This window comes from Mastigoproctus giganteus, chromosome 3 (assembly GCF_048544385.1).
Source record: "Mastigoproctus giganteus isolate SK-2022 chromosome 3, ASM4854438v1, whole genome shotgun sequence".
Lineage (NCBI taxonomy): Eukaryota > Metazoa > Arthropoda > Arachnida > Uropygi > Thelyphonidae > Mastigoproctus > Mastigoproctus giganteus.
This window is the reverse complement of record NC_143577.1, coordinates 23228031-23254003: the sequence shown is the minus strand read 5'-3', so window position 1 is coordinate 23254003 and position 25973 is coordinate 23228031. Positions and strand designations below refer to the sequence as shown.

The following is a 25973-nucleotide window of genomic DNA, read 5'->3' as shown; positions in this document are numbered from 1 at the left end:
ATACAGTTGATTCAGAAGCATAGCCTATAACAAATTAGTTTAATAAGTTATTGTACTGGATCTGCAGCAAAGTATGCTTTACAACTGTACAGAGGCACAATATGGCCCAAGAGACCCTTGTGCCAAAAAATCTCAAATACATCAACAACTGTACAGAAAAAACTAAAATTTTTTTCGTTCGGAAATAGTGTCTCCAATTCACTTCACTTCCGTTTGTAAAGTCCTTAAGATATATAGGACTATTGAATGAAGTGAGTTGGTAAGGAAATGTGTTTTGGGTTGCACTTTTGTAGGTAAAGTAACTACTTCCAAATTTGTTGAAACAAAAACTGTAAATAAATATTAACAGAATTACAGTTTTGTGGGAGTGAATATGTGAGAAAACTTACAGACGATTTTAAATCAGCTTTAAGTGTCTGGATAAACAACCAAAACTGCACTGGTAAAAAATTCCATGTTATAAATGGGGATAGCAATATATATAACATTAACTTCAAACTTAAAAAAGGAGACACAGAGCTAGAGTTTACTACCTATGTGATACCTGCAATAAAATTGTGGATGCTGAAGACACGGAAGAGGCGATATGGTAATACAATGAAAGTAAATTTGCCAAAGGACTGAAAGAGTAAAATGTGAGTGAGAGAGAGCTAACTGCAATATTAGTATGGATCAAAAAATGCAAAGAAGAAAGCTTTGTTGTGGCAGCCAGACAAAAAAAAAAGAAAGGAAAAAAAAAGTTGGTTAATGTATGCAGTGCATTACAATTTAGATATATTAACAAATAGTAATAATTAATGTTTTATAACAAAAAAAGAGCAAAAAACAATGACTTTTTTTTGCATTAACCAAGAAAGTTTTGTTTCTATGCATCCTCCACATTTGCCCATTCATTCCTCCAACTAACACATGGCAACAAATATAATAGTTGGTGCTTCAGCTACAATATATGGCATATAAATAGCCCATGTCAGAGGCATCCAACCATATTATATCCAACCAGATATAATACTAAAGGCTGCAGGCTGTATGGGTTGTTGTAACAAGTGGGTTGTGGGCTGCAAGATGAGTTCCTTACCATTAATTATGCATTTATTGAAATAGAATTTAATTTATTTTATCTTCCAAATTTATTACCAAATTTAATTTATTTTATCTTCACTCATATTTAGAGGGTTTTTTATTATATTTAATAATTAAATATGAAAATAAATTCACCAGTTATTACATAATACAAATAACTATTGCTGAACTATAATTAGGAAGATATACATAAAACACAAGAAAGCAATATAGAAAAAATTAATATTATTGAAAATGGATATTTTCAAAAGTGAAACTATATAACCCCAGGGGCGAGTATGGTGAGTATGGGCTTGGCACACCTAGGGTCCTGAGCCGGATATCATCATTCTTCTCTTTCTTGGCAATTCTCTTCTATTTCTGACTCTCTCTCTCTCTCTCTCTCTTTCTCTCTCTCTCTCTCTCTCTCTCTCTCTCTCTCTCTCTCTCTCTCTCTCAGGGTAACTCAGAATTTTTTTTGGCTGGTGCAGCATAAGCCTTGGGCTTCCTTGCACCATGTGGCTGATGATGATGATGATAATAATAATAATAATAATATATTTTGTGACAATCTAGTTTTAAACTTGAAGAATGCATAACACTTGAGGGCTGCTTACATGGCTGTGAGCCACATAATGTGATGGTGTGGGCTGTGGGTTGGATACCCTTGGCTTATGTGATGTGCATGAAAAAATAAATAATAACCGTGAAACTTCAATAGGTCCAATTTTAGTGAATTTTGGAAGGGTTGACAAATTATAAAAGAACCAAATATAAAATTTCAAATCCATCTATCCAATTGTTGAGTTGTGGATGGATGGACAAAGAAATAATAATTACCAGATTTCTGTTGGTGTGATTTTAATGAAATTTGGAATAACAAATATTTTTAAAAGGCCCAAATATAAAATTTCATGAAAATACATCTAATGGAAATTGAGTTGTTACATGTGGACATTCAGATGGGCAGACAGACATACATCATGAATACAATAGCTGCAATATTCATATATATTAACGTGCTCAAAAAAAAATAGAAAACACTTATCTACACAACCTAGCTCTAGTCTTATTGCAACCACTAATGACTTGATCACACCAGTGCAAACTGGAAGCCTAAAATATTTTTAAGGGGTTTGCAAAAACAGTTTTGTACTAGGACAATTGAAGATTAAAATTCTGATTAAGATCAAATTATAAAGAGAAATAAATAATTTAAATCTTTTTATCTTCATGTTAAATAAACAGTTTAACAGTTTTCATATCGGCATTTAATATAAGTAAAAAAGGTGCAAGGATGTCACTTTTACCGCATCAGTCAAGAAAAAAAAAACACGTATGTACTCTTATAATAATCCAACTGCACCACCTTAAATTTTACCAGACTGTCACCCTCAACCACTGTGGAAGACAGTTTATCCAGTGCTCAATAGCACACTAACCAAACATGAACTTCCCCAGGTTCAGTCTATTAATTTCCCCAAACAATTTGTTTATATGTCGCTGGTATCTGTGTCCCATTTTAATTTGAAAATTCCACAGTCATTCATTTCTCTCTCCCCCACCTTAAAAAATTTCTCTTATTCCCAAGTTGCTATCATTCAAGAAATTCAACATAAAATCAGAAACAAGAATAGCTCTAGCACTGAGCCACAAGGAACTATGCTTATAGCTCTGGCCGACTCCAAAGTGCTACCATTTATAACTGTCTGACTTCTATCCTTCAGCCTTTACTCAATCCACCTCGTTAAATCCTGTCCCTAATTAAAATATACAGCAGCCTTCAATATGGAGCCATATTAGATGTTTTACTCAAGTCTAAGTATTAAATGTCTAAATCGTTTCTTGCATCTAACTCCTGTGGGTCACATCTAAAAGTAGTTTATCACATTGGTCAAGCAAGAGTTTCCCTTGAAGCTATTTTGTTTTCCATTATTATATCATAATTTCCAATATGATCCTGTAATGCATTGCGATCATAGTTTCCATGACCTTCCCTGTCATTGAGGTCAAACTAACCAATTTGTTGTTATCCATCTGATTTTATCCAAGTGAGGATTACACCTTGGTCCAATGAGATCTCATGATTTACCATGACAGTTTAACATATTCCTTTGCAGCCTCTTCAAGTAAGCTCTGAAGGACAGGTTTTAAGAGTGAAGAAATAGGAGACTTCTTGGAAGATTCCAAGTCTCCTATTTATGAGAAGTCTCTGGAAAAGAATGCAAATACAGGCATACCTCGAATAACGAATAGGATGCGTTCCACGAAATTATTTCGTTAAGCGAAACTTCGTTTTCAGAGGTAAAAATACTATGGCCAGAATAGGGATACGTTCCTACGTAAAGAAAATGAAAAGCTTTTTTTTCGAACAAAGAAAAGTTTTATTAAATAAACAGTCAACTTACATACAAAGTGAAATTACATTTTAAAATATGAGTCTAAAGTTGATTACTTATGCTTTTTTTCTCTTTCATTTAACAATTGCCTATACAGAGTTATTGCATTTAACACTGATCGCTTAACAATAAAACTTCTTCCTAAATCAGGATCATTTTCACTAAAAAAATTTAAAACGTTTTCAATGTCATTTAAGCACCTTTTTATATCTTTGGTTGTTAACACTTTTTCGGCCGAAACTTCTTTAACTTCATCTTCATTATCTTTGTCTTCGTTGCTAACAAGGTTTTCTAAATCTTCCACTGAAAAACCATCATCTTCTGCATTCAATAAATTTCTAACATCCTCTTCATCGACATTTTTGAAACCTATTGATTGAGCCATCTGGATAACTTCATTTCTAATTTCTTGGATGTTATTTTCTTCTTCTTGTACAACTTCTGGCCATATTTTGCGCCAAACTCCATTTAAGCATTTCTTAGTGACTTCTTTCCAAGAACTATCAATGTTTTCAATTGCGTTTTTAATGGTGTAGTTTTTCCAAAAAGTTTTAACTGTCATTTCCTCTTTATCCTCTAGTTCAGTTAAATTGCTTAATGTTCGACGCAGATAATAAGCTTTAAATGATGCTATTACTCCTTGATCCAATGGTTGAATCAGGGAAGTTGTGTTTGCTGGAAGAAACACAACTTTGGCAGGAATGCATGTGTCCAACATGTTAAGATCAGTAGGATGTCCCGGAGCATTGTCTAACAACAAAAGAGCTTTTTCTTCAAAGTTGTTTTTTTGACAATACCGTTTTACTTCAGGACAAAAGTGGTTGACAAACCAATCAGTAAATAACTCCTTGGTAACCCACGCTTTTCTATTTGCTTTCCATATTACAGGTAAATTCATTTTTATGTTACCTTTTAATGCCCTCGGATTTTCTGAATGGTAAACTAATAACAATTTTAATTTATAATCGCCAGAGGCATTTGATCCAAAGAGTAACGTTAAACGGTCTTTGGCTGCTTTGAACCCAGCAGCTGATTTTTCTTCAATAGAAATGAAGCTTTTTGTTGGTAGCTGTTTCCAGAACAAACCGCTTTCGTCAACACTGAACACCAAATTTGTTGGAAAATTTTCACGTTCAATTATTTCCTTTAGTTTTTCTGGAAACTTATTTGCAGCTTCTCCTGTTAATTTTACACTATGAATCCTGGCCCGTTTTTTAAATTTCTCGAACCAACCATGAGAAGCCCCAAAGGTTTCCGTAATTTCTTCAGTTTGTTTAGATTTCAGGTGATTAAACTGGAATATTTTTTTTATGTTAAATGGGGCTTGAAATTGCGGACTTCGTTATATCGAAGCTTCGTTATCAGAGGTAACATTAACTGAGGTATGCCTGTACTGTAAAAGCAGCAAAGCCCTCTTACTTATGCAAACAATAGAAAGAAGAGAATATGAAAATGGTGAAATAATGAGCACTTAAATCTGTGTGGAGTGTAATCTGCCTATATTTTCTTAAATATAGCCAGATTACACTCCACACAGACTTAAACTTTTCGTGGCACTCCCTATATCACTTCTTCAGTCACAGTAAAGACAGCAGAATTGGTAAATTAGTGTGAATAGATTAAGAAAAATTTATTCATTCGATTATACATTTCTTATTTGTTAAGGTTTAGTCTTGAATTAGTTAAAAAATAGCTATTAGGAAACATCAAGTAAAGATTAAATTTTAAGTTTTAAATAATTTTATATTAGTTATTAATTTTGTTAATAAGATTAATAATTAAAATTAAATAAATTAGCATTAAGTAAATGTCAGTTTGTCACTGAAGGTGAGGCCGCCTCATCCTCAGCGACAAACTAATGTTTAACTAGACACAGGAGATCTTAACCAGAGTTTTAATTTAAAACATTTAGTTTGAAAGTACGATACAGAACATATAAACATAATGAATTGTAAACCACTGTCTTGGTATGAATACACTTTTGTATTAATTATAATCATTAATAAAGGAATAAGTAAATGGATTACAATAAATTGTAATAAATTATCATTAAGTAAATGGATTACAATAAATTGTAATCCATTTACTTAATGATAATTTATTAGCATTAGTAGAGGCATATGATGCAAGAAAGCAAGCTTATGCAGCATCAGCCAAATTTTTTTGGCTGATGCTGATTTTTTTCTCGTGTTTGCTGTGTACACTGTCTCTCTCTTGAGGATGCTCGTCAATTTTACAATCAATTTCTTACTCCTATAACCCCATTGGTACTGGGTCAATTGGCCTATCTTGACTCTTAATTCTTCTATCAAAGTCTTCTTTCCCAAGCTGGCAGTTCCTTTTGTTTTCGGTTCTTCTGCTGCTGGTCTCTAATTTCTCTTTCATTAATCCTAGTGGTTGTTATGCCAGTGCAATGTCTTCTATTCTGGATATCATGACCTCGTCTCTTTCCACTTCAGTTGCTGTGGGTTGCTGTGGGTATTTCTTGCTCTTTGTCCTCTGGTTCGGTAGCGGTATTTTCTTTCTCCTCTGGTTCTGTATTGACCATATTCTTTAGCCTTTGTAGTTGATTGCTCACATTCTGCTTGATTTTTTCCAAAATTGCAGGAGCTGTCAGGTTCTTCATGATGATGGTCCTTCTCTGGTCAGCTATTCGCTGACCCGAATATATGGGAATCGCTCCAACTACTTGGTATGTAGTCCCACCCTGTTCGTTCTTTGTTATTTGGTTTTTAGGAGCATTAGCAACTAGGCCATATTGCTCCGGGGATATGCGGTGGTCATTCCCTGACCTTTCCACATACTCCATATTTGGTGGTCATGGGCTTGAACCCCTGTCTAATCAAGAAACATGTGCTACGCACTGCCACTCCTGCCTGCCTGGCTACGGAGGTCCCAGTCTTGCCCTGTACATTGTCATATCGGTCTCTAGCTGCATTATTTCATAGTATGCTTGCATGATCTACGTATTCATTTCGATGCTCCACTTCATCTGTTGGCATTTTCTTTCTTCCTGGGTGGTCTCTAGAAGGTGGTCACTGGGTGGTTGCACAGGAAGCACTTCCAGTTGGTTGGGCTGGATAGTCTTGCCCTTCTCTTGTGGTAGCCATATGAGGGATAGTGCCACTTTCTCCACTGTCTTCCTCAGGAGACTGTCTCTCACTTTTTGAACCGACCCCTCTGCCTAAGGCCTGAATGCGAGTGACTTTATCCTGTGCCACACTCAATGCAATATGATTAATATTTCTCTGCAACATCATCCATCAATGGAGGTGGACCTGTTAAGCTTTGGCTTATGTCCAGTGGTAGTTTTCGGGAGTGATGCCAGATGGCGTCAGATGCCAGATGGCGCCACAATCTCTTGTGGTAGCCATATGAGGGATAGTGCCACTTTCTCCACTGTCTTCCTCAGGAGACTGTCTCTCACTTTTTGAACCGACCCCTCTGACTAAGGCCTGAATGCGAGTGACTTTATCCTGTGCCACACTCAATGCAATATGATTAATATTTCTCTGCAACATCATCCATCAATGGAGGTGGACCTGTTAAGCTTTGGCTTATGTCCAGTGGTAGTTTTCGGGAGTGATGCCAGATGGCGCCACAATCTACCTTAGCTGCCACTCCGACCTTGGGGTAGGTAGGTCCACTGGAGCAACTTTCACAATGTTTATTTAATTTATATATATTTTTATTATTATTCTAATTTATTACTATTATCATTATTATTATACGGTCTCCCAGCATGATGGAGCCATGTTCGCTTCTGCCAAGGTGGGACTCGAGCCCAGGTCTATCAAGCTGGTAGTCCAGTGTCGTAACCACTGGGCCATCGTGCCTCTCCACTTATTATTATTATCTTTCTATACATTAAAATAATTTTTCTCCTAGTGATGTTATTCAGCCATGGTAATACATAACAAATATTAAAATATGTAACAGAAGCTTGTTTTACTAGCATTAGCATTAGTAGAGGCATTTGATGCAAGAAAGCAAGCTTATGCAGCATCAGCCAAAAAAAAAAAAAAAAAAAACCACTTCCACTTCACCCCTCTGTTCGTTCGAAATACCTGTCCAGCTGAGCCTTAAACTTATTTAGGCTATCAACATCCACGACAAGGGATGGACGTCTGTTCCACCAACCACCACCCGCTGGCGAAAGGCAAATTTCGGCACATCTATCCTACATCTGTCTTTCCTCAATTTGATTTTATGCCCTCTCAGGTGATTATTCTGAGCGAGAGGAAGAATCACATCAGCATTGAGAATGCTCAAACCATTCAAGGCTTTATACACCTCTATCAGATCACCTCGCTGGTGCCTAGTCTCCAGACACTGTAATTTGCAAAACTTAAGCCTTTCTTCGTAAGAGCACCCCTTTGTTCCATTCACTAATCTTGTTGCCCTTCTCTGTACTCGTTCCAGCAGCTCTACATCCTTCTTGAAATGAGGCCTCCAGACCTGTATACAGTACTCTAGGTGTGGCCTGAATTGCCTTATACAAGGGAATAATCACCTCCTTATCCCTGCTAGAAAAATTCCTATATATCATTGACAATACACCATGAGCTACTCTTGCACCCCGTCTGCACTGCTCAGAGAACTTCATATCTGCCTGCACAACCACCCCAGGTCCCTTTCATTCTCTACCACTGTGGTAAAACAAGCTTCTGTTTAAGCATGGTCAGGCATTGTGTTTATCTAACATGACCATGCAGTACCATGCTTGATTTACATATGTAACATATTTTACTTTATTAAACTTGTGATTGGGCCACCCTCTGCATACCCTAGTTAAGCCTCTGCTGTTCAGTGCCAACATAGGACCATACATCAATGGAGCTGTGGCCTGTCTAGTGATGTGGGATCTTGAGAGTAAGATTTTGGCTTGGCTTTCCATACTTCTGTTGATGACTTATCCACCAGTAATTACAGTTAGCTGTTAGGTCCACGCACCAGCATACACGAATGGCTTTGAACCTAACATTCAGTTTATATTCAAAATGAAAGTAAACTCTCTTTTCTCTCCCTTTCAGATGTTTTAGTTAAGCATATTGACTACTGGAGTGGTCTCAAACTCAAATTGCATGTGTGCTGAATGCACGATCTGAAAGCAGCTGATGGGCCATACGTTAGTTTGTCTCCATCTATATAGCAATATGAACTGCACAGCTGTGCATCCAGCTAACCAACTAGTGACTGACTCAAGGAAAATATATATCAGAAGTACCAATAGAAAAAATCGGAAACACCACAATACTGAAGTGCCACCAACTGTCGGCTGGCGAACTAAATTTACTGACTGTACCGACGTGGGAAGTTCTCCCACCTTACCCCAGTCACGTGGCCTGGCATACAAGCATACAGTGACAAAGACAAAGCCTATTCATTCTATCTCTTTTTCCTTCAATAGCAGTTGCACACATAAGCTCAGTCCATATCTCTATGTCTCTAAAATTATAAGCACCGTATTTACAACAAATACATAATTGAAATGTATTTGCGGGCCGTGTAAAATTGCTTCGGGGGCCGCCAGTTTGAGACCACTGGGCTACTGCATCTAAACATCCCCACAGGAAAGCAATGCATGCGTGTGTGCCAATTCTCATACTTTAGTACAGCCAATGCATATGTACACAAGGCCTAAACTGCTTATGCCTTGTCACTGTGCCTAGTGCAGTACATCTATGTCCTGAACAACAAGAGATCATTTGAGTTAAGCAAATCTTTGCAAATGCAGCTTTTGCAATGCAACGTTGGACAGATTTAATGGTCTCCATCCCCCTTGGCTCACTTTTCTAATGTCCTTTGTTGCTGGCTATACTGTTCATTCCATCTATCCAGGCCTTTTCTTTATAACTTCTTTGTTAGTGGTCACACAGCTGAAACTATCTTCAGCTTTGTTTATACAGACGAAGGTAATGTATTTTATAAATTGTTTGTTTGTTTGTTTGTTATTTGGTTTTTAGGAGCATTAGCAACTAAGGCCATATTGCTCCGGGAATATGTGGTGGTCATTCCCTGACCTTTCCGCATCCTCCATATTTGGTGGTGACGGGCTTGAACCCCGGTCTAATCAAGAAGTGTGTGCTACGCACTGCTGCTCCTTCCCACCTGGCTACTGAGGCATGCCTTTATAAATTGTCTTCACTGCACCAAATATTATTGGGTCAAACTAAGGAGCATCTGCATGACCACACAGATGAACATCTGGCTGCTAATTAAGAAGGGGGTGGGATGTTTTGGATTCCCCATTGGCCAAACACTTCCAGAATACAGGATATGCACAAGATCTTAACCAAGTTTACATGGTTGTTCATGCCTGTCCAGCCATATCATCACCATTGGTTGGATTTACTTTATATCATTATCATGTCCATTTGTTGAGTTACGATGGATATGATAATGTCCATCATAACTCAAGATTCAAATGCCACATTCAAACAAGTTATTACTCAAATGGGCAGATGATGACATAATGGGCTGTTCCAGAAGCAGTAAACAGTTTACATAATCTTTCCATCCTGCATTATCACTTCATTCATTTATTGTAGCACTTTCCATTTTAATGCTGACCAAGTTATTTTGGGATGTTGTTTGTGATAATATAAAAATGTATATTTTTATACATAGAAAAGGTATTTTTATATTTACATATAGTTAGAATATGTGTATATTCTACACATAGTCTAATCTCTTTCGCAGCTTGAGGCTTTAAGCCCTAATGCATTAGAATATAGTTAGAATTTATTTGTTACTGACAGCATATAGATATAAAAATAAATTTTTATTTGCTTTTGTGTTTTATATTTTAGTTCATCACTGTAGTATGTCTGGAGGTAGAAAAGAATTTTATCAATGCTGTGTGTATTTCCAATCCAGAAGACCTTTTTTTTGTTGAGTATTAGCAGATCTCGCAAAAAGACTCTAGAAAGAAGCTTACACCCTAAGTGATAATCACAATAATCTGGATCAAAACAAATACATTATAACTTAGATATACTGGAAGTATTTATGTAAGACACAGATCTGTAAAAAGACAATGTCAAAATTCTACTCACTGTACAAAAATTAAGCAAGTAACATACAGAAATCAACACAAACAAAACTTTTTTGTTATACAGTATAATCAATTAAGAAGTTGTAAGTTATCAAAAATAGGATCATCAAGTATTGCAAACATAATGCCAGTTTGCACAACATAGTTCCCTCCCTCCCTTTCTCCAAAACATCAGGAGATCATGCCTGATATTTGAACAAGTTCCTCTGGTCCTGGCTTTACTCTTAATAAACTTTGCTCTGGTATGGATGGCATACAGTGAGCCTGTTTCAGCAAACAATACAGCTGAATACAATTTATATAATAGTGCATACCAAATCCACCAGTAATTGCAGTCATTCCACAGGATTAATGACCTTCAAATGATGTCATTACTCTCACAAGAGCAAATGGTTATGGAAAGCACAGAAAGGACGTGCACATGAAGTATTTGGTTGTTATATGGTTCTACTTTTTAATTTTCTGTTGGCCTCTCACTACTTTGCCTTCAAACACAGTTTGTATTTTATTTTGGTATTACATGTTTTTGTTTCCCTCTGACCTGTGAATAAAATCTGTTTGTATTAGTTTCCTTCTGACTTTTCTTAAAAATTTTAATAAGCAGCTCTATTCATATTGTGCCTATCAAATTTCTTTAGTCCATTTAGTCAAAATTTCCATATTTCAATGTAAGAGTTAAACACCCACTTGCAATTTTATAAAGTCAATTATCTGCCAAATCCATTAATGTTGCACAAGAACACACTTAAATTTCATGACTAACTCAGTTCTTGACTTGGTAAATCCTAACCAGCTCTGATGATATGCCATCTTATTATGTAATATGCACATCCAAAATAGAAGCCAGACCATTACTCAGAAGTGATGAGAAAATTAAGGCACCATAAATAAAGAGGAGAGTGATGCAGATATGATATTTCAGAATAACAGTCAGATCATTAGCCATTGCAAGATCCAACTTAAACAGTCAAAAAGTGTATAAAGTCTTAAGCTGAAGAAATTTAATAAAAGCATGAAAGAGTATTGTAAGTGTTATCTTTTTCAGTAGTAAATTTGTAAGTTTTCTTAATGTGAATTTAAGTATCACATTCTTCCTTAAGTTAATGAAGACATTTTCTTGTAATACAATATGGAATTTCAGACACAAATTAAGTTTTATTCACTCATGCATTTTCTTAAATTTAAAACTTTTCTGTTTTCTTTTGTGACCAAAGAATTAACAATACTCTAGCAAAGCTTACTAATTTAATAAAATTTAATAAGCTTAGAATTAAATTTAAATTAAATTCCATTATATTTTACATGATTATTTAAAATAATCATGATATTAAATTTATGTGCATGTAATTATTGAGAGAGAGAGAGAGAGAGAGATAAATAACCATGATAGAATCTGAAAACAAATTATGAATAATTTGAATAATTTAAATAATTATGGACTAAAATGAAATCTGTATTTTTTTTTTTTTTTTTTTGAAAATTACTTGCTCATCTGGTTGCTGAGTTCAAATCTCTGAATTTTTCTGATAAATGTTATTATGTTATTGATGTTAGGTGTATCATTTAGCTGCTTGTTTTTTAATCATTTGGTTAGAATATCAGTTTTTGAAAAATGACAAAAACTTACTCCAACAGTATCCACTACAGTTCCCTGGAACCTTGTTGTTCTCCAGTTGTCCAAAATCAAGAGCGCAACATAAATTTTTCCTACTGTCATTTTCACACCAAGCAAATCTGAAAAAAAAAAAAATAAATAATAAGACCACCAATGTTATATGAAATTGAGTGGTCAAAAATTAAAATGTTTAATTAAAGTTATTGCTTATCTCAAATCTTGCTATGAAAACTGGAATTATCCAAAAACCAGACATTTTTAAGATTTTTTTTTCAGTACTACCTGAGAAACAAAAACTTGTTTCATAAGTAATGCTATTTGATAGCAAATTGATTCTCCAAATATGATTATGTTAAAGTTAAATAATATTTAATTGAATGCTAACAAACACTTTGAACTGCTAGACTTTTGGCTGCAGTAAGAAAACATGTTTCGCCTTAGGACCTCGTGATAGAAAGTTAGCTGGCCGTTAAACTAATTTCATATACCAAATATATTTATAGTTATAGTTTCTGCTATGAGTGTATTAAAAATTTGAAGGTTTAGCATTTCATTGGATCATATCAACACACACAAATGATCTTGACAACAGAAAGCTGGTAGAACTGCACTAATTTTTTTTTTTACTGTAAATATAAAATGCTTAGGTCAGGTATGCACTGGCAACTAAAATGTTGTGGTAATTAAGTTGGTGGGTGACAAAATAAGTATGCACACATCAACAGAACAATTGCTTCTATTTGTGATTTTAATTTCAGTTAAATAATGGACCTCATAGAGACAGAATGTGTATCTTCTTTCACTCCTTATGATGAAGGAAGTATGATGGAAGATGTAATACTGGGTGTAATATCCAATATTCAATCAAAGACTTTTAAATAAAAGTTATTATTATTATTTTTTTTATTATTAGCCATATGGTGCAAGGAAGCCTGAGGCTTATATAAATTATCCAATAAAAATTTAATTATTCTAAAAGATAATACTTCATAATATCATAATGCAAGTAATTATAGTAATTATATTGATCACTATAATTACTTACATGAATTAAATCTGAATATTTAACAAAATATTCAATTTTAATTCATGTAAGGAATTATATTTAGTGAAAAACTATCACTGGTTTCAGATTCATAGATAAAGTGTTAAATAATACCATTTTATATAATGACTGCTTATTTCCTTAAATTTCTTCAAGGTCTCTCAAAAAATTTTAAGAACACACAAACTATTTTACCTGATTTTTTGAAATGGCTGCACATGTAACTGTCTTATCTGCAGATGTTTAACTTTATTAGGTACTAAAATTTGGATTCATTTTTACCTTATAATGATTTCTTTTAAAAATTCGGTGAAATCACTGTTCATTGTAAACAATCTCAGAAATTAATGTTTTTATTACTATTTTAAAATTATTCGATATTACTGTACTTAATGTATTTAATTATTTAAAATACTTTGCACATAATACTGTAAATTTATAACACATGCATTATAGGCTTTTATCCTATTTTACACGAAATAAATTTTTAAATATGAAGATTTAAAAAATTATCTGGGAAATGTTTTCAAACATATATTTCCAAATAAGTATTAGTAGCCTCAATAATTTGTTACTACTGTGAGTCACAAATTCTTTTTGTACAGTACTATCTTCTTTCCATTTCACAGATGAACTTTTCTAACTTATAACTTTTAAGAGATAGGCTTTATGATAGGAGTATCACTACATCAGTGAGCAAACGTTAAATCACTAGTACATGTGAATACTCAAACATGTATGTGTCCTATTTCGTATAAGTAACAGTTTTGTTCCTCAAGAATAGAATATGTTGCATCTTTTTTTTTTTGTTTAGTTACTAGAATGAAACTTGCCTGTCCATGCACTCTCAGATAAAGCAACATGTTCTATTCGAGGAATTAAACAGTTGATAAGCTAAAGCAGCCAGTACACCTCAGTAAAGTCTGCTGTGAATGTTGTGCTACTTATCAGTTTGTCATCCATCGACTTGTTGATGTTCATGATGGGTATCTTTGTTCTTGTCTCTCATTTAATCATTGTCATTAATAATTATGATTAACAGGGGAAGGCTGCATTTATTGATACTGACAGGGGAGGGCTGACTTTATTGACACTGATGGGAAGGCAGCATTTTGGCTTGTACTTATAGACTTCCAACTCTATTGCAAAGCAAGTTTGCTTTCAGCCAGAGGGTAATTGATTATTGGAACAAACTTCCATCTGGTGACCCACAAATGAGTCAAGTGGATAGTTTGAATAAAGTTATGGAAGAATTGTTCTATTCAAGCAACATGTTTTATTCGAGGAATTAAACAGTTGATAAGCTAAAGCAGCCAGTACACCTCAGTAAAGTCTGCTGTGAACGTTGTGCTACTTATCAGTTTGTCATCCATCGACTTGTTGATGTTCATGATGGGTATCTTTGTTCTTGTCTCTCATTTAATCATTGTCATTAATAATTATGATTAACAGGGGAAGGCTGCATTTATTGATACTGACAGGGGAGGGCTGACTTTATTGACACTGATGGGAAGGCAGCATTTTGGCTTGTACTTATAGACTTCCAACTCTATTGCAAAGCAAGTTTGCTTTCAGCCAGAGGGTAATTGATTATTGGAACAAACTTCCATCTGGTGACCCACAAATGAGTCAAGTGGATAGTTTGAATAAATTTATGGAAGAATTAGGAAAATGATTTCAGTAATGGTTCGATTTTTTATGGCTGATTCTGTACAGCTTGCTTTCATGCATCATTTTCCAGTACTAATACTAATACAAGGAGCATTTGAAAAGTTTATGGCCTGAGTATGAAGGGTTTATTTCACAAGTCTGGCAATATATTACTTTTCAACATAGTCCCCTTGGAGTCAATACACTTTTTCCACCGATGCTGCAATGCATTGATTCAAGTTGTGAAGAAAGTTGTCATTTGGGCTTCCAGGAATGCGTCCACTGCAGCAGTGATGTCACTGTTGGTGGAGAAATAGATGCTAGCCATTTTAGTCTACATAATATGCCCCTGTGACTGTTTGGCCTTTCTGAAGGTAATCCACTAGCAACAATCCAGTGGCATCACAAAAAAACCTATGCCATCACCTTGCCCACAGAAGGATTCAATTTAGCTTTCTTTGAACAGGGAGAAGAGCTGTGTTCCCATTGTTTGGACTGCTCCTTTTTGTTTCTGGCTGAAAGTGTGGACCCACGTCTCATCCAGGGTCACAAACCTTACAAGGAAATTTGCTGGATCTGCTTGAAAACAATGCAAGTGTTCACTTGACTTGATAACTCTTGTGCATTTTTGATCTGCTGCAACAACTTTGGGACCCATCATGCTGACATCTTTTTTTATAAGGAGAACTTCAGTTATTAAGTGGATAAGATGCTCAAGATGCTGGCAATATACTTAACTCTTGATACTTCCAGAGTGAGGGATATTGAAGGTTTTCCACAACATGGATCATCTTCTAGGCTCTCCCTCCCTTGTTTAAATTCTGCTGACCACTTCTTAACTGGAATAGGAAGAGGCATCCTCTCCAATGTTGTAACCTTATCCCTCATGAATGGCCTTTTGGCATTAGTCCCTTTTTTCCCAAATATTGGATGACTGCATGGTGACTGATTTTGTCCACACCTTTCTCATTCACACAACTTTGTTAACTTAGGAGTTGTAATTTAAAAAAACTGAAACTGTATGAAACTTAGTGGGTTACCATTTTAATTGTTATACATTAAGTACAAAAATTTTTAATTTTTAACACTATACTACTCAGGGCCATGGCGTCTTCCCCTAAAATATAAAATTGCATCTTCCCCTAAAATATAAAAAAAAAAAATTTAATTAAAAAAAATCTGACTTAATTAAAATACATTTCTGGTACACAAAAAAGATTTTCACCTTGCAAAAGCAAGATGTAAACGGATTGGAATAACTGAAACATAAAATTGAAAACTTTGGCAATTATTTAATCTTTCTTTTGGTCCGCCTTTCAGTTTTAAAATTGAAGCAAAAGCCTCGTCGCCTCACCCTCAGCATGGCTCTAATACCACTACCCTTTCGTACTCAGGTCACAAACATTTTAACCCCCACTAATACTTAGTACTGCGATTTGTATCGGTAATTTACACATTTGCAGCTCAGCAGCATAAAATTGCCTTATTAATAGAACTAAGAAGCATTTTCTTATACTGTTGGTAAGCACAAACTGGCATGATTACAAAGTCAAATGCTGACTGAGAATTTTTAACAGTATAAAGTCCTACAGAAAGGAACAAAGTTAAAAGCCAATTAGATAAATCAAATGTGGTATGATCAAACCAATGATGTCCAAATTAAAAACTCTCTCATATCATGCATAAAAATTGCTGCTAAAAGCAAACTTAAAAGCTAGGTACCTTCTATTCTTATGTTTAAATGGTCATTTGAGGAAATAAATGGCTGTTTGCTCATGTCTTTCCTCAGAGAAAAGAAAAGCCTTAACAACAAAAACATAAAAGTAAACATATGTGGTTTATTTCAGTGATTTTACATGATTCAAGACAGTTCTACACATTAACCTAACATTATGCATATGGGCACTTTACACATATATTCTAATGTACCTGGAAGAGGAACACTAATTACAACAAAACTAATGTGGCAAATCAATGCTACAGTTAGGGTTAGTGTGATTGGCAAAGTGTGATTCTGGTACCTTAGCAAGTATAACCCTAATTGGATCACTGACATGCTGCATTAGTTTTGTGGCTTAGTAAAGATACTTTTCACGCAGGCAATAATATGATCCATTGCATTTGCATGGATCAAGCATACTTTTAATGCATCTAAAAAAAGCATACATATCTTCTTTGATATATATGCTTTTTTTATCCCACAGTTTGAATGCTCAATTGTCCCTTGTTTTCTTCATTGTGGTTTAATTTATTCTCCCATTTGGTTTTTCTTACAGATCTCATCACAGTTAATTCAATTAATTTATTTATGTTAATTCTATTTATTATGATTTAATTTTAAGCTAATTTACATATTGTGTTTGGTTTAGATTTGTTCAACTTTGTATTTTGTTTGTTTGTGTTTGTTTATTTATTATTTATTTTTTTATGCATCCATAGCCTCTGTGATTATTTCTTTAAAAGAATTCCTAATTCTAATGCACTTTCTCTCTCTCTGAAATCCACCCAATTAATAGGTGCCATGTAACACAAACTGCCATAGTTCCCTTTTCCAAAATTAAAACCCTTGCCTTTATCTCTTTTAACTACTGAAATCTTTGTTCATTATCCAAAACTAACACCCACATGATCACTACCTTAGAGTCAGAGGACTTCCCTGACTCTAAGGATGCTCTCATAATTATGGCTAAGGGTTTGCTTACTTCCCTTGCTGCTTCCTTCATTATAACTGGATAGATTCCAGGTGCCTTTTTTATGTTTAACTTCACCCATTTCTCCTCCACTTTGCATTCAGTAATTACAAAATCACTTAGCTCTCTGTTAGAGTTTGATAAACTTCTGGCATTCCCCTCCTTGAACAACTCCTCATATGTGAATGTAGATGCAAAATACTCATTCAGTTTATCAGCTACTTGAGCAGGATCATCAATAGTTGAACCATCTATGTCAAGTGGACCAATCTGATTCATCACCTTCCTTCTGAAGTTTACACAAGTAAAGAACTCTTTGCTGTTTTCCTGTGTGTCCTTTGCCAAAGATTTCTCGAAATCTGCCTTCGCTTGCCTAACCACCTTTGTGACTTGATTACAGACTACCTTATATCTGCCAAATAATTTATATGCATCCCATGCATTTTTTTTCTCTGCCACGAGCCTCATTAATTCATCTGATATCCATTTAGGCCTGAACCTTGACCAGTTGGTATGAAGAGCCTAGTAGCTTCCAAGATTAAGTCCCTGAAGGCTTCCAATTTAGAATTCACCATTGTTAGTTGATCCCACTGTATAGAATTTAAAAACTGTCTGAGACCACCGTAGTCACCTTTACAAAAACAAAAACCCTTCCCTTTACCCTTGATGGTGGTTACATCTTTAAGTAAATCTCACGTCAGCACGGTGTGATCACTATCACCTAGTCGTTCCTTTATCTGCAAATTCTTAATACATGAATAATTACTGCTGATAATCTGATCAAGGGTATTACTTCCTCTGGTTGCCCCTTGAACATGTTTGCTGCAGAAAACAATCCTCCAATAAATCCACAAAAGTCTTGCTAGTGTGCGAGTAATCAACCCAGAAGTTCCAAATAATTATAGACCTGTTAGTTTAATTTCTGTTCCGGGGAAAATAATGGAGTCACTGGTTAAATAGGATCACCTAGACAAGACAGCAGTAATAGCTCAGACCACAGCATGGGTTTGTTAAGGGGGAAGTCTTGTCTGACCAATTTGATTGGATACTACAATGTGGTCACAAAGGAACTAGATTAAAAAATAATTTTGATATCATATACTTGAATTTCAGGAAAGCTTTTGATACTGTTGCACATGGAAGATTGCTGTACAAATTGGAGTGGTATGGCATTAAGGGCAAGTTACTGCAATGGATAAAGGGATGGTTGAGTGGGAGATGGCAGAGAGTGGTAATAAATGCTCTACATGGACTAATGTTATTAGCGGAGTCCTCCAGGGTTCGGTGCTGGGCCCATTGTTGTTTTGTGTATTTATCAATGATATCGATGAAGGTATATATCAGGCTAATGTCCAAGTTTACAGATGATACAAAGGTTGGCAGGGTTGTTAATGACAGTAAAAACAGTATGCTGCTGCAACAGGATCTAGAAAAGTTAGGCAGATGGGCTGAGAAGTGGCAACTGAAATTTAACATTGACAAATGCAAAGTACTCCATATGGGTAGCAGTAACTCAAGAGAAATGTACCAACTATGTGGTACTAGACTCAGAGAGGTGGAGAATGAAAAAGACCTGGGGTAATTGTGCAGTCAGATATGAAGTTCTCTGAGCAGTGCAGATGGGCTGCCAGAGCAGGTCATGGAGTTTTATCAATGATATATAGGAATTTTGCTAGCAGAGACAAGGAGATGATTAACTGTTTGTATAAGGCAATGGTCAGGCCACACCTTGAGTACTGTATACAGGTCTGAAGGCCTCATTTTAGGAAGGATGTAGAGTTGCTAGAATGAGTACAGAGAAGGGCAACAAGATTGGTGAGAGGAATAAAGGGGTGCACTTAAGAATAAAAGCTTAATTTCTGGAAGTTGCAGTATGGAGACTAGGTACTTGCAAGGTGATCTGATCGAGGTGTATAAGGTCTTGAATGTTTCGAGCAGGCTCAATGCTGACAGGACACTTCCGCTTTCTCAGATTAAGAACCTGAGGGGGCATAGATTCAAATTGAGGAAAGACAGTTGTAGAATAGATATGTCGAAGTTTGCCTTTAGCCAGCGGGTAGTTGATTGCTGGAACAGACTTCTATCTGTTGTTATGGAAGTTGATAGCTTAAATAAATTTAAGACTGAATTAGACAAACATTTAGAGTGACCAGATGGGTGAAATGGGAAGGGTTTTTTTTGGCTGATGCTTTATAAACTTGCGTTCTTGCATCATATGCCTCAACTAATGCTAATGCTAATAAGAAGCATGATTCCCACCACCTCGCTGGATTCACTAGCTTTATCTTCCCAGTCATCTGATACTTTGCACCCTCAGATCATCTTACCAACATCAGCTGTTGCGGCAACAAACAAGAATTCTTAAGATGTGTACAAGTATGACTTTGACCCATGTCATCTGATAAACACATGTATATCACACCCCCCCTCCCTAGCCTCAGTGATATTGGCAAAAACTCTTGCATCATCTTTGTTTAAATGAATACCAGAATACCTCTTCTCTGTTCCATACCTCTACTTAAATACATTATGCGTGCCACGGTGGAACTTGCTCTCCCCAATTTAGAGGTGGCACCACTTTTTTATTAGCACTATTATGTCATTATTAATTGTCTAACGAGGAGTTTGAATTCACCCATTTTATTGACAACACTCCTGATGTTGCTGTAGACACAGTTAATGCTAAGTATTTTTATATAGTTTATTTACTATCCTGATGCATCCCTTGAAGTTAATTAGGCTTGATTCACTAGCTTAACCTTCCCACTCATTTAATATGTTGCACCCTCAGATCATTTCACCAACATCAGCTGTTGTGGCAACAAACAAGAATTCTTAAGATGTGTACAAGTATGACTTTATACACATCAGAATTCATATCATCTGATAAACACGGGTGTATCACACCCAGCACCAACTAGTCTCAATGATATTGGCAAAAACCCTTGCATCATCTTTGTTCAAATGAATACCAGAATCCGCAAGGCTTTTAGCACATAATATCTCCTGCCATGTCTGGGCAGAATTGCAGACATACATATCCTGATCTAATTCATGACATTTTTTCTGAATGGTCCTATATTTATCCAGCAAATCATCGGGTCATTTAATATCAGTAGTTCCCACATGAATAACAGTGCTCTCTTTATTCCCCTTTAAATTTGACAGTCTGTTGATAAATCTGATGATAACTCACTAGGTGAACCAGAATTAGGGTGCTTTTGTTAATGGCAAACACACTATTTTAACTATAGATGGCCATGGCATATGTTACTTAATTGAGCTTAGTTTATTATTTTTCATTTTATATTTGGATTGTATAGGGATGCTCGCTGACTTCTGGTTGCTGGAAAGGGGTCAATGATAAATAAAATTATTTTGGAGTTCAGAAGCATTGATATTCTCTGAGAAGATGGTACTTGTGGATTCCCTGCCTTTATTTTTTAATTTTGATTATTATGGAAGATGGCACTCCACTCTTCCTTCGGTGTGTGTGTGTGTGTGTGTGTGTGAGCATGTATCTTCTCTTTGGATGGGGGAGTCATGTTTTGGTGAAACAAAACAATGCTCACTCCTAGCAGTATAAACACACTCACCCTCAGCAGTCATGTGTTTATACTGCTGGGGCAAGTGTTGTTTAATTTCTTTCTAACTTTTATGATTTTATTTTAATTGGTATTTAGACATCTTGCTAAACATAACCCTAATTGTAGCATTAATTTGTGACATTAGTTTCTTGGTAATTAATGTTTGTTTTTACTACAATAGTGAAAAGGTTATGCAACCCACTGTTTTAGTAACTGATGAGAGTAACAGAGAGTAAACTGACTGACATGTGAGCCAATTTTTGTATTTAACTAAATACAAAAATAAACCGTATTATTATAATTATGAAATTATATTGTATAATATAATTACACTCTATAATAAATAAACTGTATAGTAAAACTAATTATGTATAATTAAAGCAATTAACACTATTTCGTTATTACAAATTACAACATTTGTTACAAAAAAAACTTCAAAATTATTGTGAAAAATTGTCCTGAATTTATGACCCAGCAAACCAATGACTGCCACATAGTAGTGTGAGCAGTTTTCTGTCTACACTAAAGTTTACAACAGTTGCAAACAAATTATTAATAAATCTATAGTTTGATTTGGAGTTAACTGGCATATCAGCAGCACGAGTTATAATACATTAATAATAGTAAATGAATAAAAACAGTAAACAACAAAAGGCTTTTAAAAAAATTAAAGTGACCCATTTTTGGAAATTGGTCACTATGTCACTATTGTCAAAATGGTAAAAATTAAAAATCATCATAAAAAGATATATAAAAATCATTAAAGTATATATGGAATAACAGAGTATATTAAAAAATTATTTTGCTCAAGTTTTGAAAATATCTACTATGTCTTATATTCTACAAAATTTGTTGTCTTATATTCTATAAAATATAACAGGCCAAATTGAACTTGGCCTGTTATAACGTACGATCACTCATCGGTGAAGACAGGATATTAGAGCTGGAAAAGGAATTAGAAAATGTGAATTGGAATATCATTGGTTTGGCTGAAACAAGAAGAAGAAATGAATCACTTATAAGTTTATCAAGTGGAAATCTGCTGTACACCAATGGAAACAGTGAAAGGAGTGAAGGTGGAGTTGGGTTTCTGGTCCATAAAGATTTTAAAAACAACATTTTGGAATTCAAAAGTACATCACCAAGGGTGTCAAGACTAATACTCAAGATTTCTAAGAGGTACAAGCTAAAGATTATAATGATTTATGCACCAACATCGAGCCATGATGATGAAGAGGTTGAAGAAATGTACACCGAAATTGAGAGTCTTCTAGATGAGCAGAAAACCCACTACACTATTATTATGGGGGACTTCAATGCTAAGGTTGGAAAAAGACAAAACAGCACAGAAAGAGGAACTATAGGAAATTTTGGAATTGGTGAAAGAAATAAAAGAGGTGAAAGACTTGTGGAATTTGCAGAATCTCAAGGACTGTCAGTAATGAACACTTTTTTCAAGAAAAGGGTGAACAGAAAGTGGACATGGAAGAGTCCAAATGGATTAACAACTAATGAAATCGACTTCATCCTCACTAACAGAAGATATATTGTGAATGATGTTACCGTCCTGAATAAGGTAAATGTTGGAAGTGATCACAGAATGGTAAGATGTACACTTGATATAGATGTAGGAAAGGAAAGGAAAAAACTGACTCGAGTAAATAATACAAAGGTCTTTGAAATAACAGAGGAGGAGAAAAAGCAGTATGTACTGGAACTTAAGAACAAGTTTGAGCTTCTGCAGACTGCTCAGGACCAAGATATTGATGAGGAATATTACAACTTTCTGAAAGTGATAAAGCCCAAGAAACCTATAGGGAAACAGAAATCCAAAGAAGAAAAAATTAGTCAAGAAACACTTGTCATGATGAACCAAAGACGACAAATGAAGAGCAAGAAAAACACTGACAGGGAGAAAATTGAGTATACTGAGTTATGCAAAGCCATTAGAAAGAGACTCAGAGAGGACATAAGAAGATTTAACACAAGAAAAGTAGAACAAGCATTAAGGGAAAACAAAGGATTTAAATCAGCAGCCATGAGCAGTAATACAGAGAGACAAATGATACTGAAACTGAAGAAAAGCGATGGTGTACTTATAAACAGCAGAGAAGGCATAATTCAAATAGCAGAAGACTACTATAGAGAACTATACAAGGAGCGAGGGAATGATACCAGCAGTGGGGAAGATGGATTGCAAAGTAGCAACACATACGACATACCCGATATTCTTCCTGATGAGGTAGAACATGCATTGAAGAAAATGAAGAATCGGAAAGCCCCGGGGGAAGATGAAGTTACTGTAGAGTTGTTAAAATTGGGAGGAAGAGACATAACACAAAAACTGGCAAGGCTCTTCACAAAGTGCATTAGAAAAGGTGTGATGCCTAAGCAGTGGAATAATGCAATCATAGTTTTGCTGCATAAGAAAGGAGATAAATCAGAAATTGGCAATTATAGACCAATCAGCTTGTTATCCCATATCTACAAGTTGTTCACAAGGGTCATTACTAACAGATTAGAAAGAATACTTGATGAGAATCAACCGAAAGAGCAAGCTGGCTTTAGGACGGGATTCTCAACTATGGATCACCTTCACGTAATATCACAGCTAATGGAGAAAGCAAATGAATATAAAACACCATTATGCCTGGCATTTGTGGATTATGAAAAGGCATTTGACTCCATACAGCATAAGGCAATGTTTCGGGCACTGGAAAGACAAGGCATAGATACTCCATATATTATGATTTTGAAGAAAATATATGAGAGTGCTACATCCTTTATTAGACTAGACAAAGACAGTAGCAAATTTAAAATCGAGAAAGGAGTTCGACAAGGAGACACAATATCTCCGAAGCTGTTTACTGCTGCCCTTGAGGAAGCTTTCAGAAGATTAGACTGGTCGCAGAAAGGAGTCAATGTGAACGGAGAGTACCTAAACCATTTACGATTTGCAGATGACATTGTGGTCATAAGCCACGATCCCAAAGAATTAGAGGAAAATCTTAATCAGTTATGCACAGTTAGTAAGGATTTTGGACTAAAGATGAATATGGCTAAAACAAAATAATGATGAACAAGTATGCCACGGAAAGGGAAATAATGATTGATGGAGCAGTAATTGAAAAGGTGGAGTCATATACTTATCTGGGACAAGTTATTAGCTGTAATAATGATAAATGGCTGGAAGTCAAGAGAAGAATAAATTTTGGATGGATAGCATTCAGGAAATATAGTCACATACTGAAGAGCAATATCCCAGTTTGTCTGAAACGTAAAATAATGAATCAATGTATACTCCCCACCATGACTTATGGAAGTGAAACTTGGGCACTCACCAAAAGAATGGAAGAGAAGCTAAGAACTACACAGCGAAGAATGGAACGAATTATATTGGGAATCAGACTGTTAGATAAGAAGAGAAACACATGGATTAGGCAGCAAACTCAAGTAAAGGACATTCTTATCAAAACTAAAGAACTAAAATGGTCTTGGGCAGGACACATAGCTCGAAGACATGATGACAGATGGACTAAGAAAATAACAGAATGGTACCCAAGAGGAGCTAGAAGAAAACCTGGAAGACAAAGGCGGAGATGGATAGATGAAATTCATGAGTTTTTGAGTAGTAAATGGATGGCCAGTGCTCAAAACAGAAGGAACTGGAAAGTTGCTGGAGAGGCCTTCATCCTGCAGTGGATTGAAAATGGCTGATGATGATGATGATGATTCTATAAAATATGCTATGTAGGCCTAATATATTGGTTTATATTAGGCCTAATATACTGGTTTAATATATCTTATATTGAAAAACATGTTATATTATAAAAAAAAATTAAAAAACAATTTAAATTAATAAGAACTGATATTATTTTTAGTTATTTAAAAAAATATATTAAATCACATTGATCAGCAAAATACATAAAATCACTTCATTCATATTTTATGTTTCTTCTTTGCCTGTTTCTATACCCCACATCTGGGGCATCTCTTGTCAGTCCAGCAATAGTCAATTACAATTGCAGAGTTCCATTTGCCTTGGTATCGCTTCTCCAGCGCCAAGATTATTATTATTATTAGCCCTATGGTGCAAGGAAGCCTGACGCTTATGCTGCACCAGCCAAAAAAAAAAAAAAAAATTTCTGAATTACTCCGGGAGAGTAGTAGTAGTAGTAGTGGCATGTGATGCAAGAAAGCAAATGTATGAGCTTATGCAGCATCAGCCAAAAAAAAAAAAAAAAAAAAATCACACCATTCCCTCCAAATGCCTGTCCAGTTAAATTTATTCAACCTATCAACTTCCACAATGACAGATGGAAGTTTGTTCCAGCAATTAACCACCCGCTGGCTAAAGGCAAATTTCCGCACATCTATTCTACATCTGTCCTTTCTTAATTTGAATTTATGCCCCCTTAGGTTCGTAATATGAACAAATGGAAGGATCCCATCAGAATTCAGCATGCTGAACCCATTCAAGGCCTTATACACCTCAATCAGATCACCGCGCAGGTGCCTAGTCTCCAGCCACTGCAATTTGCAGAACTTAAGCCTCTCTTGATAAGAGGATCCTTTCATTCCCCTCACCAATCTTGTTGCCCTTCTCTGTACACGCTCAAGTAAATCTACATCCTTCCTAAAATGAGGCCTCCAGACCTGTACACAGTACTCAAGGCGTGGCCTGACCATTGCCTTATACAGAGGGATAATCACCTCCTTTTCCCTGCTAGCAAAATTACTATATATCATTGACAAAACCCCATGACCTGCCCTGTCAGCCTGTCTGCATTGCTCAGAAAACTTCATATCTGCCTGCACAATTACTCCCAGGTCTTTTTCATTTTCTACCACCTTAAGTGTAGTACCAC

General features: G+C 35.4%; 1 protein-coding gene across 1 annotated transcript in view; it reads right to left on the bottom strand.

Annotated features, from left to right (window-relative positions):
- LOC150087800 (voltage-dependent calcium channel type A subunit alpha-1-like) overlaps nucleotides 1-25973 on the bottom strand; it is a 1442149-nt gene that overhangs the window by 301414 nt on the left and 1114762 nt on the right. Inside the window, exon 35 of the mRNA XM_090369204.1 lies at nucleotides 12146-12252. Coding sequence (XP_090225330.1) covers nucleotides 12146-12252 — 107 coding nt within the window. The remainder of the gene's footprint in view (nucleotides 1-12145; nucleotides 12253-25973) is intronic.